At 50.3% G+C, this 17,159-nt stretch overlaps 1 protein-coding gene across 2 annotated transcripts; it reads left to right on the top strand.

The window, feature by feature from the left end:
• Positions 1–621: 621 nt before the first annotated feature.
• LOC145533112 (adenosylhomocysteinase) lies at positions 622–16,705 on the top strand. Of its 2 annotated transcripts, none has more exons than XM_081559795.1 (10): positions 622–743; positions 6,355–6,545; positions 7,683–7,758; positions 9,429–9,578; positions 10,387–10,499; positions 10,946–11,153; positions 11,245–11,332; positions 11,439–11,556; positions 12,610–12,804; positions 15,829–16,705. In XM_081559795.1, exons 1-10 carry the CDS (start codon positions 716–718, stop codon positions 15,958–15,960), a joined length of 1,299 nt encoding a protein of 432 aa, XP_081415921.1. In that variant the 5' UTR covers positions 622–715; the 3' UTR covers positions 15,961–16,705. The 2 variants fall into 2 exon arrangements, with proteins under 2 accessions (XP_081415921.1, XP_081415920.1); XM_081559794.1 differs by having other exon boundaries at positions 12,610–12,839; positions 15,807–16,705.
• Positions 16,706–17,159: the final 454 nt, after the last annotated feature.

Here is a 17,159-nt window from a genome sequence, read left to right as displayed (position 1 = left end):
TGCAACAGCAAAAATGAATACATTCTAAGTCTATGCATTACTCTTACATATATAATATCAACAGAAAAAAGCAAATTATTGAAGGATAAGTACAGTACGTTACCATTTACATGAAGGTTTTAAACACAGAAACAATTCTAAGAAGCATTTAATGATTTCTACATATGTAGTAAAAGTACAAAAACGTATACAAATTTAACTAAATTCAGGATAGTGGGAGGAGGGTGGAAGGCCTACGATGTGCTAGAAACTTGACATGTTGCAGCTTTACTTTAATCTGTATGGTAGGTATCATTCTGCCCAGGTTACAGAAGAAGAAACTGAGGTTCAGGAAAGAGAGCTGGTTGGAGTTTCAGTTTCACCCGGTTTTGACATGGGCTTCACTGGTTGAACGAAGGAAAGAATGGAGTTTGCTCTTAGGCCTCTGTCTGAGATCCCTTTGCTACCCAGTGCGGGAGACGAATGACCGCTTGGGATAAAAACTGCTCTCAGCCTGGACCAAAGTCCATTCCGGTCCCGCCCCTGTGCGTTGGACCCCGCCCCAACGGCTCAGCTCGCTCGGGACTCATGAATATGCAACACAGGGGAAGCTATTTAAAGGCGTCGGCGCCACGCGCAGGTCCCTACCCGGCGCCGCCCAGCCCGCGCCTCTTCCCAGCCCTAGGATCGGCCCCTTTCGCCTGCGTGCATTACTCCGTGCCGAAACGCTGCCAGCATGTCGGACAAGCTGCCTTACAAAGTCGGTGAGTTCCGGGACGTGCAGCCAACCTCATCTGCTCCGCACCCGCTGGGGACCTGTTGGGGCGGCGGCCGCGGGGCCGACCTGGGGCGCTCAGGCGGACCCTCTTGAATCACTGGCACAGCGCGGTCTTGGCCGCGCGTGGCCGCCTGGGGGTTGGAGTTCCCCCGCCGCAGCTAGCGTGTCTTGGCGTGCGGCCGCGAACTACAAGTTCCGGCGTGCCCCGCGAGGCAGGGTGCAGCGGCGTGTTCCGCGCAGAGTCGCCTGGGGCAAGGGGCAGCGAGCACCTGGCCACGGCTTGGGACCAATGGCACCTGCCAGGACCAACGCTAGGGAGCCTGGATCCTGCCTCCTGGGCCTGGACCAGCTCCTTGACCAACTGGATGGTTCCGGGCAAGTGCCCACCCCTCGTTGAGCCTCCTACAGGGAAGGCGAGGGTACTCGGGCCCCTAAGGGCGCGTGGGGGAGAGGCCTGGAGACTGAGCCCAAGGCCGGGCAAGTCCACTCACCGGGGACCTTTGGCTTGTTACTCAACCTTTGAGGTCACTCACTTGGCTAGCAAGAACAGTCCTACAGAGAATCTCGAACTTTTGGAGTGGTTAGAAAAATGCTTCGTGCTGTCCTATGCACTGAACCTGATACTGCTAAGTCACCTCAGTCGTGTCCAACTCTGTGCGACCCCATAGATGGCAGCCCAGCAGGCTCCGCCGTCCCTGGGATTCTCCAGGCAAGAACACTGGAGTGGGTTGCCATTTCGTTCTCCAATGCATGAAAGTGAAAAGTGAAAGTGAAGTCGCTCAGTCGTGTCCGACTGTTAGCGACGCCATGGACTGCAGCCTACCAGGCTCCTGCATCCATGGGATTTTCCAGGCAAGAGTACTGGAGTGGTGTGCCATTGAGCTGACACACTGATGGTTAACGTTTACTGGGCGTTTACTGTGGCATGGGCACCACTTTCTACCTTTCTTATAGATTAATTCATTTTATTCTAATGACTTTTTAGGGTAGGGACTGTTACTTTCTCATTTTATGGATTTAGTGAGACACAGGAAAAAAGGTAACTTGCCCACACTCTTACAACTGGGAGGTGGTGGAGTAGATGCACCCAGGCCGTGCTCACCTTTTCACCACTGTGTATAAGTGAACACATTTGGAATAACCCTAACGACCTTTCAGCAGAAACCAGTTCAGGCTGGCTAGCAATTTTTAAAGTAAATCCAGCACACCATTCAACCTGGAGAAAAGCATCAACATTTATAGAGCACTTCCTATGTATCTGGGGATTTGCATTCGTTTACAGAATGATCTTTAGGGGTGGACTCTATCCCATTATACAGAGGAAGAAACTGAAGGCCTAAAATGAAATAACTTCCAAAAACTCTCTGGAAAACAGTAACTTACCAATAGTAGTTTATCAAGGGGCAGGCCAGAGTAGGTTATTGTCCCTGTTGTGCGGATGAAACTGAAGCCCAGCAAGATTAAGCAAGGTCCAGTGGCTTCAGGCCAGAGTAGGTTATTGTCCCTGTTGTGCGGATGAAACTGAAGCCCAGCAAGATTAAGCAAGGTCCAGTGGCTGAGCTGGAAAAGGAGCATGTTATTACTATGGAGAGATGGGTGGGCTTAGGGTTCAGGGCTTTGGGTTGTGTGGGAGGAGATAAGGCTGTATTTGGAAGTGGAATCCTTGGGCTCAAGGAAGGTTAGGATTATTCCCACTTTACAGATGAAGAGACAGACTCAGAGAGGGTTTTGCTACTATTCTTGGCTTGTCCTAGGACAGGTGTTACTGCAGCCTCTGCAAGTCCTCAGTTCCCCTGGGCACCAAAAACCCCAGAGCTTAGAGTGCCAGACCCTCCTGTGCTCTTGGAGTTGAGGGACCCATGAAAACACCAGGGCTGGCACAGCTGTATCCTGAGGGCAGTGAAAGAGTTCTTTTCCCTAGAGGGACAGGGGGTGGCAGAGGGGGTGGAGCTTAGGATAGGACAGGAACCATTGTCTGCTACTGGGCCCCTCCCAGGAGCCTCTGGCTCTACCAGCTCTGCCTGGCCACCAGTCCCACCCCTACTCTTGACTGGCTATCACACCTGGGGCAAACACTTCTCTGAGCCTTTCCTCATTGGTAAATATTGGGAGTTGGACAAGGTTCAGATTTTTTTTTTCTTTGATTACCCGTCTAGTGCCAGCCTCTTTCGTGGACCTTCTCTCATTCAGTCTTAACAAGGATGGTCAGTAAACATGGCCGACCCCTACTCTGTGCCCAACTCAGCTGAGTACTAGAGATACAATCTGTTTTGTAAGTGAGGAGATCTGCCCACTTCTCTGTCTCCACCGCCACCACCCCAGTCCTGGGCTCCCTCCTCACAAGTCTCCGTGAGTCTCTTGCTTCGTAGATACTTGCAGCAACCAAAGAAGCCTTCTCTTTTAAGACAAGTCTGGTCATGAGACTCCCCTTAAAGCTCTACAGGGATAAAATCCTGACTCATCATCTTACTCCCTCTACTAGAGTCACCCTGGCATGCTCTTGGTTCCTCCAGCAGCAGTATACCGAGTTCTTCCTTCTTTCCTAAGCACCTACTGTGTGCCAGGTACTGTATCAGGTGCTGGGGAGGAGCCTTCCAGGTTAAGAGAGTTGCTTGGGTTAAAGCCCTGAGGCGGGAATGTGAAGATAGTAAGGAGGTTCGTATGGTTGAGCAACTAGTGAGGGGGAGAAAAGGGTGGAGAGGTGGGCAAGAAGGGTGAGCAGACATCTGGATACGCACTATGGCCATGTGAAGAGTTGGTTAGGGGAAGCCATTGGAGGTTGGCTTGCTTTTTTACTTTAGCAGAAGAATGGAGGTGATACATTTTAAAATTTAAAAGTTTGTTTCTCTGACTTTTGTGGGGTATTGTTTGGTTTTGTAAGGATTAACTGTATTAGGTGATTGTTGAATCAGGCAGCATCCCAACTAGCCACTTGAAGAGCTCTCCTGTGGGGTGTTTTACTTTCATTTTAGGTTCAAAGGATTCATTAACAAAAAAAATCCACTTGTTACACACAAACAATTAGACAGTTGTTAAAAGCAAAGAAATAGAAACAATAGAGAGGGGTACTAGCATATACATCACCAAATTGAGCTGACAACCTACATCCAAACTTCAACAGTGCTGGGAGATCCCAAGTACCAGCAATCTGGAGTCTCAACTGGGAAAAGGGTCCTGGGCAGTGGTCCACCCCATGGGTGAGACTTCAAATTGCAGTTTTGGGGGCTCCTGCTTGTAATCCCAGGCTGCGAGCTGATATAGTCAGTTTGCACGCAAAAATGCAGCTCTTGTTTTCCCTTAACTTTTACAATGCTGTTTGTTTCCTCTTGTGAAACAAGGGCCCCGGGGTGGCGGTGGGGGTCTGGCCAGGCTTCCAGGGGCTCAGGAAATTCCAAGACCCACTCCCTCTCTTTACCTAAGGTGTGGCTTGACTTGCTGGTAACCAAAGCAGGTACATAGTCCACGTAGAGTCAGAAGTCAGTCAGAAGGCTGCTCTCATGCTTCTGAAGCCTGAACAAGACAACCTCCATCTTCATTTCCCTAACATGGGGAGAATAGCAGGGAGACCAGTGAGGAGGCTGCTTCAGTGATCCAAGGTGGTGAGATGCTGTTGGATTGTTCATATTTGGGTTGTTGAGACAAGAGTGCTGATGGGTTGGAAGAGGGTGAAAGGGGAAAAGAGGAATCAAGAAGTCATAAGTTTTTGGCTAGAGCAGCTGGTCGAATGGTGGTTTCATGTCCTAAAATGAGGAGACTGGGGGAGGAACAAGTTTGGGGGTGAGAAAAAGGAGTCCTGAGGGCTCAAACTTGACACATTATCTAGTTGGACAACCAACATGCTGAGTTGGCAGTGGAATTACGAGTATTAGGTTCAGGGGAGAAGTTTGGGCTGGAGATGAACAGGTGGAAGACTCTGCTGTAGAAAGGGTATTTCAAGCCATAAAGTGGGATGAGCTCATCTAGTAGGAGAGAAGAGGGAGATGATGGAGCCGTGAGGGCCTCCAACTTTGAGAGTCTGTTACAGGAAGAGGAACCAGGAAGGTGGCAGGGAAACCACAGAAAGACAGGCCAAGCAAAGAAAGGGATTCAGAAGAAGAGAGTACTTAGTGCTGTTGGTGCTGCAGGGAGAAACATAAACACAGATAATAGACCATTGGCTATGGGGCCTTACGGAGACCTTAAGGAGAGCAGTTTCAGTGGAGTAGTGAAGTCATCAAGGAGGTAAGAGGATATGGGATATTGAGTGATCTAATGGAGCATATAGGATTCCCTGGTGGCTCAGCAGTAAAGAATCCGCCTGCTAATGCAGGAGATGTGGGTTCGACCCCTGGGATGGGAAGATCCCCTGGAGAAGGCAGTGGCAACCTACTCTAGTATTGCCTGGGAAATTCCATGGACAGAAGAGCCTAGTGGGCTACAGTCCATGGGGTCGCAAGAGTTGGACACGACTTAGTGACTGAACCACCGCCACCATGCCATTTTACATAAGGCAATTGAGCATCTGAGAATTTTGGTATCCATAAGGGTTCCCAGAGCCAAGCCCCTGTAGGTATCAAGAGATAACAAATAGCATCCATTGAAGCTGGAAGATGTAGACTAGTGTCAAAGTCCAATGATCATGGTAACTAAACCCCCAAATTCAGCAGTTAACCTGCCAGTTACAGGCAAGGTGGGCTTGGGTAGATTTCTCTGTGAAAGAATGCGCTCCCTGCAAGTAGGTTGGTTGTTGCTTGCTTGCAAAAGAGGGGAGACCTGAACTGTGCATGCCCAGTTTTTTCCTTCTAAGTTTACTAATTAAACAGGTCGCTCCACCTCCCCTGGGGCAGAGAGAGGCCCAGAGCTGTTAGTTACACAGATGAGTTCCCTCCAGGGGGAAGACATGACAGGGGTGGAGAAACATTTCTCTATCTTCAAGGAGATCAAAGAATGGTGTTGAGTCCAAGGTGTTAGGTTATATCACTTAGGAGTGTTGAAGTCACTAAGAGTGGTGATTAGGAAGATGGAGAACCAGGAGCTAAAATCTTTAGGGAATGAGGAGGTTGGTAGGTGGCAAGCAGAAAGGGTAGTAGGAGGTATGCATAAGCTGACAGCTACTTATTTTTCAAGGGAGCACTTAACCTGTGTTGTAATCATGTTCCTCTGTGTGTTTGTCTTAGTCACTGAGTTGTGTCCGACTCTTTGCCATGTCGTGGACTGTAGGCAGCCAGGCTCCTCTGTCCATGGGATTCTCCAGGCAAGAATACTGGAGTGGATTGCCATTCCCTTCTCCAGGTGATCTTCCCAACCCAAGGATTGAACCTGGGTCTCCTGCATTGCAGGCAGATTCCTTACCATCTGAGTCACCAGAAAAGTCCTTGTGTTCCTGTGGGATTCTTTAATTAAATGTGTTCTCCCATAAGGCAGTAAGTAGGCTGCGGTTAGGCAGGGAGCATATCTTTCTTTTTTGACTGCCCTGGCTCCAGGAAATCCTTGTTGAATCAGTGAGACTGCAGCCAGCCTAGTGTTTCGAGTCCACACGGGATGAGTGCCGAGTGGGGGTGCTTCATGGTTGATAGGATGAGATAGCTCATGAACTTCCGTCCATCCTGCCCCTGCAGCTGACATCAGTCTGGCCTCCTGGGGACGCAAGGCCATGAACCTGGCAGAGAACGAGATGCCAGGCCTGATGCACATGCGAGAAATGTACTCGGCCTCCAAGCCGCTGAAGGGTGCCCGCATTGCCGGCTGCCTGCACATGACCGTGGAGACCGCCGTCCTCATTGAGACCCTCATCGCCCTGGGTGCTGAGGTGAGGCCTGAAGCAGCAGTTCTTGCGGAGCGGGGAACTCGATAGTCTTGTGTCCCCTCAGGCCCAGCAGGGGCTCCAGCTCCAGCCTTGTCAAGGGCGCCCCCCACCTCCATTTGTGGTGACCGTTCTGCTGATTTGCTCTCTCACTGGGAAGACGGCGTCTGGTCAGCGTCAATTCACATTCTCCTGAGTGGGGAAGCACTGGGAGGAAAAACTCAAGCCCAAAGCCCAATCGAGTCATCTAAGGGTTTGGCTCCCATAGGCCCTCCCGGGGTCACGTGCCTGCCCTTGGCCAATCATGGCTGCTGGAAAGATGGTGCTCTCTGATTGGTTCAGCCTGGGTCATGTGTACCAATGATTGCAGCTCTTCCAAGTTTGCGGAAGATGTTTTTTGGAGGGTAGGGGGCGGCGGTGGTGCAGGGCAGGCAGACCCAAGTAGTGAGTCCAACATGGTTCAGTCCTTGGCCTACTTCTTTCTTTTCTATGCTCACTCTCTTCAGTGGTCTGATTTTATGGTTTTAAACATTGTTTATGTGGTAATGTCATAACATAAACAGTATTTATATGATATGGTACATCGTATTCAGCAACTGATATACCATCTGCACTTGGAGATCTGATTGACTGACATCTCAACCTCAACATGTCTAAACCAACTCACGATTTCCTACACTTCTTGGTGTCTTCCCCATATAAGCAATTGCAAGCTTCAGCCTTACAAGATCTCTCCGTTCAAGAACCTGGGGTCCACCCTGACTCCTCTTTTTCTCTCTTACTCCAACAAACTAATCCTCCCAACAAATCCTGTCAGCTCAGCCTTCAGAATAATATTGATCCCCTCCACTGCTATAGTTGTATATCTTGTCTTAACACTAACAACAGCTTCTTCACTTGTCTCCTTGCTTCCTTGTGGAGCCTTCCCCCTCCACATGGCAGAGCCTTGTTTTCACATAAGTTAGGTCTTGTCACTGCTCTGGCTCCCATCCACTCACCAGGGTCCCCAGCCTGTGGTTGCAGAACCGGTTGGATGTAGATCCCAGGCCTCATCCCTAGATTCAGGGCCTTTTCTTACCCCTGTCTAGTGACCCTGGTCTTCTGACCTGGCTGTGACCAGCCCTGTCTTGCTGGCTCTTTCAGGTGCGGTGGTCCAGCTGCAATATCTTCTCCACCCAGGACCATGCAGCAGCTGCCATTGCCAAGGCTGGCATTCCAGGTGAGTCCTTGCTGCTGGGGGATACAGGAATACAGGAAGGGGCTCTGCTTTTCTCTGTTTGCTTCACTTCACTTTTACTGCTGCAGACCTCCCTACAGCAGGGGAGAGGAGTCATGGCCACAGAATCCTAGCCTAGAGACCCATTGGAAAGAGCCGTTTCGTCCAGCTGTCATCTCAGATCCTATTGAAAGCACTTACTTGCCCTAGTCAAGTCAGTGATTGGGAATCACATGATGTTGAAGAGGGGGAAGTTCCTTAAAAGGAGGATGTGGGTCTGTTTCCCAAAGAATCAGGGAGGGGTACTGGGCAGAAAAAGAGTCCCAGAGATCCACTGCACAGTATCTGATGGTCTAGGGTACTGGGGAAGGACCACAACCAAAGAGGAAGGACTTTCTCACAAGCTGCTGGAGAAACAGAAACAAGTCTGCTTGGGCTTGGGGAGGGAAGTGGTTCAGTCTGACGATGATGAAATAGGACATTCATTCACGGTTCCTTCTAACCAGCTGCAGGTGGAAGGTAAAGAGTTGGGGAAGATCTCTCCAGCTACTGACCAAGGATTGGCATGTCCCCAACTCCTCAGCCTAGTTTGGACTCCATGGCCCCTTTCTGGAAAGGCCTTGTCTTCAAGACCATTATCAGCCCCAGTTTGAGGGAGGGGAAGCTGGCCTTGCTTGGCAGGTGTCCTTTACTCACAGGAGGTTCTTGGGAGCCCCACACCTGTGTCGCAGTTGTACCAAATGATGGGAGGATCCTGGGCTGGCAGTCAGGAGCACTGGACTCTGTTGCTTGCTCAGCAGTGCTATGCTGGGACTTCTCTGGTGGCCCAGTGGCTAAGACTTGGGGCTTCTGGTGCAGGGGGCATGGATTTGATCCCTGGTTGGGGAACTAGGATCCCACATGCTGTACAGGCAAAAACAGCAACAGCAGAGTGTCATCATGAGTGACCCAGGCACATGTCAGCTGCTTCTCTGGGCATCTGTAGGTGATGATGATGGTAATGCCAGCCTCACAGGGGTTCTGTGAGGATAAATGCGATGGGGGCAAGAAGCCGTTAGAGTAATGCCGGACACAGAGAAAGTGCTCCATACACAGTAGCTGCTGTTAGTAGATTTTGGCCAGACGTTGCCTAGGATAACCTACTACAGAGACTGGCCCATCAGGTCCTTTCAGTGCAGAATGAACCCTGGATCTTGTCTCTTGAGTCCACCTAATGTGGCTCCCTCCTTCGTCACACCACCCTCCCAGCAGTAGGCACTGTGGGTAGGAACCCTGGTCACTGTGAGCTGGGGGCCGAGACAGGCGAGGGTACGAAAAGAAAGAAAAGAAAAAAAGTGAGAAAGGAAAGAATTCTTTCCAGATACTTACATATATAGGGTGTCTGTGTTTGGCGTCTGTCTCACTTAATCTATACTACTATCGACAATGAAAGTGAGACTCAGAGAGGTGAAGTGATTTGCCGAAAGTCACACAGCTGGGCAGTGGAGAACCAGGATTCACACTCTCATACCTCTGGCTCCAAGTTGTGTCCTTGGCACTGCTGAGTCCTCAGAGAGGCTGGAGGTGGCTGGGGATGGAAATTAGGAAGGAGGTAGTCTTGAGTCTACCTAGGTGGGTCCCTGGAGCAGGTGCCATTGTGGAGGGCCAGCCCTGACATGCTGCTCACTCTCCAGTGTACGCCTGGAAGGGTGAAACGGACGAGGAGTACCTGTGGTGCATCGAACAGACGCTGTACTTCAAGGACGGGCCCCTCAACATGATTCTGGACGATGGTGGTGACCTCACCAACCTCATCCACACCAAGTACCCGCAGCTCCTGTCAGGTGAGTAGGGCAGGTCTGTGGGCTGGGTGCTGGTGGTCTAAATGGGTCTTGCTTGTCCGCATGAGTGTGGCAGGTCTGGCAGGACTCCTGGTGCCTCAAGCAGCAGATTTTGTGGAAGATGGGATGTCCTCAGGCTCCTGTAAGCGTGCTGGGGCCCATCTTCTGGGCTGGAGCAGCTGGGGGAAGGCTGGCTGAGATGATAGCCCGAGCACAAACATAAGGCCAGGGCTGAAACAGCTGGGAAGCTTTGTTAAAGGCAGGGTGGAGAGGGAAGTAGGGACTGTTATAGTGAGTGCAAAGGCCCTGAGGTAGGGAAGGATCAACCTTTCAGGAAACAGAAAGTTAGCCAGCATTGCAGCTTCCTTCACTGGAGCCTTAGTGAAGATCAGATGTATAAAGACTTTGTAATAAACTCAGCGAGAGAGTTGGGCTTGATGCTGAGAGCAAAGGGAAGTAATTGGATGGTATTGAAAAGACATCTCTGAAAATATACATGTTAAGTGTGGCTGCTGTGTAGAGGACGTGTTGTGGCAGGGACGAGGGCAGTGGGGATGGAGAGTCTGTGAGTTGTTGGGAGGTAGAATCATGAGGCTTAGTGAAGGTGGTGACTTCTCCTTCATGCTGGCCCAGGTTATTAGGGGACTGTGGTATAGGTTCTAGCGATGGAACCCAGAAAGAGGAGCATTTTTAGAAGGCAAAGGTGAGGAGTTCAGGTGAGTTCAGTTGTGGGCTCTCTTAGGCTCTTGGAGTCCCATCCCAGAGGCCACTCGTTCCTGGCCTGAAATCTGTCCCCTCCCCTCTTGTTCAGGCATCCGAGGCATCTCTGAAGAGACCACAACGGGGGTCCACAACCTGTACAAGATGATGGCCAATGGGATCCTGAAGGTGCCGGCCATCAATGTCAACGACTCTGTCACCAAGGTGAGCCTAGGGAGCAGTAATGGCTCCTGTCTTAGTTTCCAGAGCAGCTCAGGAGTAGGCCCTGAAGGAGGCCCCTGGGGACGCTGCCGATGAGGAATTTAGCCCTCACTTGATGGGGAAAGAGGTTGTAGACTGAGAGTGATGAGTGCATTAAAAGATTATGCAGTGATCCTCAGAGCTGGGCATCAGGAGGTTTAAAGTGAAGCAGATTCTTTGGGCAGACTCTCATAGTTGATCCTTAGGAAGCCTTCTGGGCTGGCTGAGAAAGACTGGGGAGAAAGTCATGGGGCTGAGCAGGGGCAAGGGGCACGTGAACACACTAGCTGGTGGGGAGAAGTCCCAGGAGGTGATCAGCCCAAGGCCCAGCAGGCTGAGATGTTGAGAGTGGGTCTGAGGCCCCAGGGCTTTACCTGCCCCCATCCCCGCCTCTCCCCCTCTCCTCTCAGAGCAAGTTTGACAACCTCTATGGCTGCCGGGAGTCCCTCCTAGATGGCATCAAGCGGGCCACAGACGTCATGATTGCCGGCAAGGTGGCGGTTGTCGCGGGCTATGGTGACGTGGGCAAGGGCTGTGCCCAGGCCCTGAGAGGATTTGGGGCCCGCGTCATCATCACGGAGATCGACCCCATCAACGCACTTCAAGCTGCCATGGAGGGTAAGATAGAGTGGGTTTTGGCCGTCAGCCGCTGGGGCCAGAGGAGGGGCGTGGCCACGCTGGCTGACCCACAGGGGCTGTCTCTATACAGGCTACGAGGTGACCACCATGGATGAGGCCTGTCAGGAAGGCAACATCTTTGTCACCACCACGGGCTGTATCGACATCATCGTTGGCCAGTAGGTGCCGGTGTGGTGGTGGGGGTCCTAGGGAGTGAAGGAGGGGGCAGGCGTGGGGCTGCCCTTGGTCGCTGACCGTCTCTCACGGACTGAGGCTCCCCCACAGGCACTTTGAACAGATGAAAGATGATGCCATTGTGTGTAACATCGGGCACTTTGATGTGGAGATTGATGTCAAGTGGCTGAATGAGAACGCTGTGGAGAAGGTGAACATCAAGCCCCAGGTGAGGAGCCCCAGCCCTGCCAGTAGGCTTGGCACATGGAGTGCTGAGGGGGGGGTGTACCTGTGGGCTGGCCGCTGAGGAGGACAGATGACGAGGCTCTGGCAACCAGGCAGTGGGATGGAAGGAAGAGGTTTCAGGCTGCTTAAATTGGAATCTTGGAGGGAGGCCCAGGGTCCTCATTTTTAAAGCTCCCTGGAGGCTTCTGATGTGCAGCCGAGGTTGAGAACCACCGCATCTGTCTTACTGATTGATTTTATTTTTGGCTACTCTGGGTCTTCGTTGTTGCATGCAGTAGCATGCAGAGGGGTGCACAGCTTTCTCATTGTGGTGGCTTCTCTTGTGGAACGTGGCCTCTTGAGCGCAGGCTCAGTAGTTGTGGCACATGGGCTCAGTTGCTCTGAGGCATGTGGGCTGTTCCTGGACCAGGGATCAGACCCGTGTCCCCTGCATTGGCAGACAGATTCTTATCTACTGGACCACCAGGGAAATTCTACATTCAGCTTTTTACTAAGCATGGTGATTGACAACCTGGGATCTGTCCTCAGACTGTTCAGGCTCAAATTACAGCCACTTTGTAATGTCTGGCTCTGGACAAGGAACTTAATAACCTTTTAAACCTCAGTTTCTTTATCTTTGAAATGGGGTTAATACCAGTACCTAATTTATAGGATTGTTAGTAGAATTAAATGTAATTTTTATATATTATATACACACATTCACACAGTTATGTGTGTGTTCTCAGCCCAGGGCATGTGTCGGTAATAGTAATAACAATACCATTAGCTAATATGTAATACTTAAACTAAGTGCCTTACACATGTGAGCTCTTTAAATTCTCACAGTAGATCTATGGTCTGCAGCTCAGAGTTGTTTAATAAATACTGGCTTTTATTATTACTTGTGTGTGCCAGTCCCTATGCTGGAGGTTGTTCCAGGGCAGTCTAGGCCCTTTGTGGGCACTGCTGGAGGCAGGGAGGCCTGCTGGACAGGAGGATGGGGTGGACACTAGGAGCAGCACCTGCCAGTCCTTATTGCTGCTCTGCCCGCTTGCAGGTGGACCGCTACTTGTTGAAGAATGGGCGCCGTATCATCCTGCTGGCCGAGGGCCGGCTGGTCAACCTGGGCTGTGCCATGGGCCACCCTAGCTTTGTGATGAGCAACTCCTTCACCAACCAGGTGCTGGCACAGATTGAGCTCTGGACCCACCCAGACAAGTACCCCGTCGGGGTCCACTTCCTGCCCAAGAAGGTGGGTTCCTGCCTGCACCCCTGGCCAAGGGTCATGTGACCTGGGCTCCCCAAGCAGGGGTTGCCTGAGTTCATACAGTGCTTGCCTCCACTCTTAAAGATCTTAACAGGGTCCCCCTCAGGGCAGAAGTCATTCTCTCCATTTAACAGAGGAGGAAAGTGAAGCTCAAAGCAGGGAATAACTCTTGAGTAGCCGGGCTGGGTGGTGAGAAGAGCATGGGCTTTGGAGAGAGACACATCCAGGTTTGAATGTCAGCCTGTGTAACCAGGTTACTTAACTTCTGAGCCTCCATTTCCTTCTCTGTAATGTAAAGGTAATAGTACCTCCGTAAGGATTGTGAGGACTTCCTTAGGTCACGGGTCACAAACATACATGACCACTAAGGATGAATGAGCTGGAGGGGAACTGACCAAAGAACATGTGCCCTAGTGGAAGGGGCTGGCTGCCTGTTATCAACCTGGGCCCGTTGTGTCAGGGCTCCTGACATTTCAGAGGAAGCCAGATATCAATACTTTTGTGTGAAATATTCAATTTTAAATATAACCGGGTGGGTTAACTTGGACTTGTTTGTAAGCTGAATGCAGCGTATAGGCTGCACGATTGTGGCCTTGGAATGGGGTGATGCTGCTAACATACTCAGCATATACCCTGACATTCTGTGAGTGTGTGGTCAGGGTAACCATGACAATGAGGTCATCTGACATCAAATTCAGTGCTCATCCTAACACCCCATGCGGCTGCCCTCCCTCAGGGGTCAGAATGCTGTGTTTCTGTGCTGACTCTTTAGCATCATGGGCAAACTTGGTTTTGCTACTTAGCCTAATTGGGCCTCAGTGTCCCTCTCAGCTAAGTGGTAAGAGTAGTTCTTGCTTTCAACCTTTGATTACTGGTGAGGCTGTGATGGAGTCTTCTTATCTCTCCTCCCACCCTTTGAGAAACTGGTTCTGCCAACTAATGAGAAGTAGGAAGAGGCTGGGGTGTCCGTCCCCCGAGCCAGCCAATTCCTCTCCCCCTAGTCTTCCTCAGGTACTGTCTTGTCTGACCAGATGTTTCACCTGTGAGGGCCTCAAGGGGCTGTGTAGCCTGCCAGGTCCCCATACTTGTTGTAGGGTTAAAAAATCCTCATTTGACCCCTCATCTGATCTCAATTGGAGGAAATACGGCTGTAGTAAGAAAAGGGGCAGGCCTCTGAGATGAGACCAGGGTTGGAAGTGAAAAGGTAAAGAGCTCACCTCCTACCCCAGCACCTGCCCCATCCTTCTCTCCTTTCTCCATCACTGCCATGGCAGGGATTGGGGACATGCTTCACACTCACGTGCAATGTGTGGGGCAAGGGATTATGTATCTTGGTTACCATAATGACAGCATGAGCAGCCCCCCCATTTATTAAGGTGCCTATACCACGCCCTCTTGAATATCATTGATCTTTGTAAGAACTGAGAGATCCAGCCTACAGATAAGGGAACTTAAGGTTCAGAGAGTGACTTGCCCCCACAGCTGTAAAGTACTGGACCAAGAGATCAGCCCTGTCTGTCCGGGTTGTTAACCATTATGACACACTGCCCTCCGGGTGCAGGGTGCCCTCCAATGTGGGGTGCATGCCAGGCCAAGCGAAGGGAGGGTTCATTCTGTCCTCGGGTCATTGGAGACCTTCATTCTGCCCCCAGAACTGCCATGGCCTCAGGGCTAGACTCTGCTCCTGCCTTTGCCTGCCTCTCCCCAATTTCTTCATTTGTTAAATAGAAAAATAAACCCTGGCCTCTTCCTTAGGGATGTTTGCCTCTAATGAAACAGTGAATGTGAAACCACTTGGGAACGTAAAGCTCTCTGGGCTGTGAAGTGAAAGTCACTCAGTCGCGTACGACTCTTTGTGACACCATGGACTCTATAGTCCATGGAATTCTCCAGGCCAGCATACTGGAGGGTAGCCATTCCCTTCTCCAGGGAGACTTCCCAACCCAGGGATCGAACCTGGGTCTTCCACATTGCAGGCAGATTCTTTACTAGCTTAGCTACCAGGGAAGCTACCAGGGATATGGGTTGTGGTTAAAGGTGATTGTGCCATTATGGGATGATGGGATGGGACTTGAGTCAAGAAGTCAGCTAGGCAGGGCTTCAGTCATCTGAAGGCTTGACTGGAGCTGGAAGAGCCACTTCACATCACTGTTGCCAGGAGGTTCCTTGTCACATGAGTGTCTCCATAGAGGTGCTTAAGTTTCCTCATGAGATGGCAGCTGGCTTCGCCCAGATCCAGGGGGAGAGCAGAGGAGGAAGCTGAAGTGCCTTTTAGCTCCCAGTTTTCAAGTCACGCATCATCATTTCTGCTTTATTCTGTTCATTAGAAATGAGCCACTTGAGGGGTAAGGACTTAGGCTCCACCTCTTGCAGGAGAAAGGTGTTTTATGAATTTATAGACAGAGATTTTTAAGGATGTATTTGGAAGGCAGCTATGGTCACCACTGCTCAGGAAGTACTTTGAAACAACCACAACCAGTGTAATCCAAAAAGGAATGCTCTTGGTTCTGTAATGGCAGTGTGTCAGATTCAGACACTGGATTCAGGGATTCATTGGCATTGGAGCTCTGTCTTTCTCTGTTTCTTGGCTCTTTTCTCCCTGCATTCACTTCACTTGTCAAATAGACTTGCTATTGGTAGCTGACACCAATGGCCTCCCTGTTTAGGAATCCTGAGAGCCCCTGTCATGAAAGTATGTCCTGTTCATTGATAAATTCCAGGAAGCATTTTGGTTAGCTGCTTAGGTTGATGGAGGGTGAACGAGGAGATGTAACTGATGGTCCCACCAGGGCTGCCTGGAGGGGAAGATGTAATTTGATTTCCCCTTGAAGAAGAGCTGAGCAGCCCAAACCCACACACATCAACTGTGAGGACAGGAAGAAGTAATAGGCTTAACACTCTCCAGATGTCGCAACAGAACCGTTCCTGCTGCTTTGGGCAGCGAGAAGATGGAGGTAAGGGGTCCCAGAGGATGGCACCAATTCCAGCTTTTCCTGTGTTTCTCCCCAGCTGGATGAAGCAGTGGCTGAAGCCCACCTGAGCAAGCTGAATGTGAAGCTGACCAAGCTGACTGAGAAGCAGGCCCAGTACCTGGGCATACCCCGTGATGGCCCGTTCAAGCCTGATCACTACCGCTACTGAGAACCGGGCCTGCCCTTTGCCTTCCAGCTGCTGTCCTTGCCTGGGTCCCACCTCTCCTCCCCAAGAGCAAATGGCACCACCTTTGAGATTGGTTTGATAATGTCCGCCATCGACTCCCTGGGGCTTGTCACTCAGTCTTTGGCCTCTGCTGCATCCCTCATGCTGTTCCAAGTGTGGCAGGGGGAACTGAGAAGTCCCTCCTCTAGCCCTGGTCTTAATGGAGGTACACAGCGGTTACCCACAGGGAACCATGAGCTCAGGGGTTCGGGAACTGCTCACTCAGTCCTTCCTTAGGCTGGAAGTTGGCAGTGGTGGTTAGAAAGCCCATGGACTTTACCATCCAGGCCTTCACTTGGCCTGTGGACTTTAGACTCATGTTCTTAGTTTACAGGTTCATTGGTTCCTCAGCCCATGACAGATGAGAAGGAGCTATGTCAAAGGGTATGGAGGAACTGTGGGAGTTTGAATGCTCCGGAGAGCCTGGCTTAGTGCTTAGCATTCTCTTAAACCTCAGAACAATGAGGTTGGTACTTTTAGTCCCTATTTTACAGGGGTTGGAATATATTGTTAAGTGAGAAAAGACAAGAGGAATGATAGCCAGTGGTTAAGAGGGGCCAGAGAAACGTAAAAGCTCATTGTAACTTGATGGTTCCCATCATAGCTCTGGGTCAGAAAGAGGTTAATTGGGTTTATAATGTTAAAAGAGAGCAAGAAGGTGGGTTAATAAAAATTTTGGTGCCTGAAAGAATTTTGACCCTTTATTTTATAGAAAATCCATTGCCAACAATGTGTGGTGTGAGCCAAGGGGTCTGATGTGCTGTAATAGTCTGCAAGAGCTGCAGGCAAACCCTTGGGCTTGAAAGAATGGGTAAAATGAGAGAATTCTTATATCTTCAGGTGTGTCTTTTGCAAACAGCCTGGTTTTTTCACCCAACCTAAGACTCATTTAATAGGTGAGTTTTGCCTATTTATATTTATTGTAATCTCGGTATTTATTTCTTCTACCTTATTTTTTTCTGTTCCAATTTATATTTTCGTTTTTTCCTCATTTCCACTTTGGATTGATCCAGTACGCCTTCGGGGACTGTTATTTATTGAGCACCTAATGAGTGTTAGGTGTTTTGTACTTTATTTTCACTGTCCTCACAACGAGCTTAGTAATATTATTCTAATTTTATAGATGAGAATGAAGACTTACA

This window comes from Giraffa tippelskirchi, chromosome 13, assembly GCF_054371585.1.
Source record: "Giraffa tippelskirchi isolate mGirTip1 chromosome 13, T2T-mGirTip1v1.2.pri, whole genome shotgun sequence".
In the NCBI taxonomy this organism is placed as follows: Eukaryota; Metazoa; Chordata; class Mammalia; order Artiodactyla; family Giraffidae; genus Giraffa; species Giraffa tippelskirchi.
This window is presented reverse-complemented; position numbering and strand designations above follow the sequence as displayed.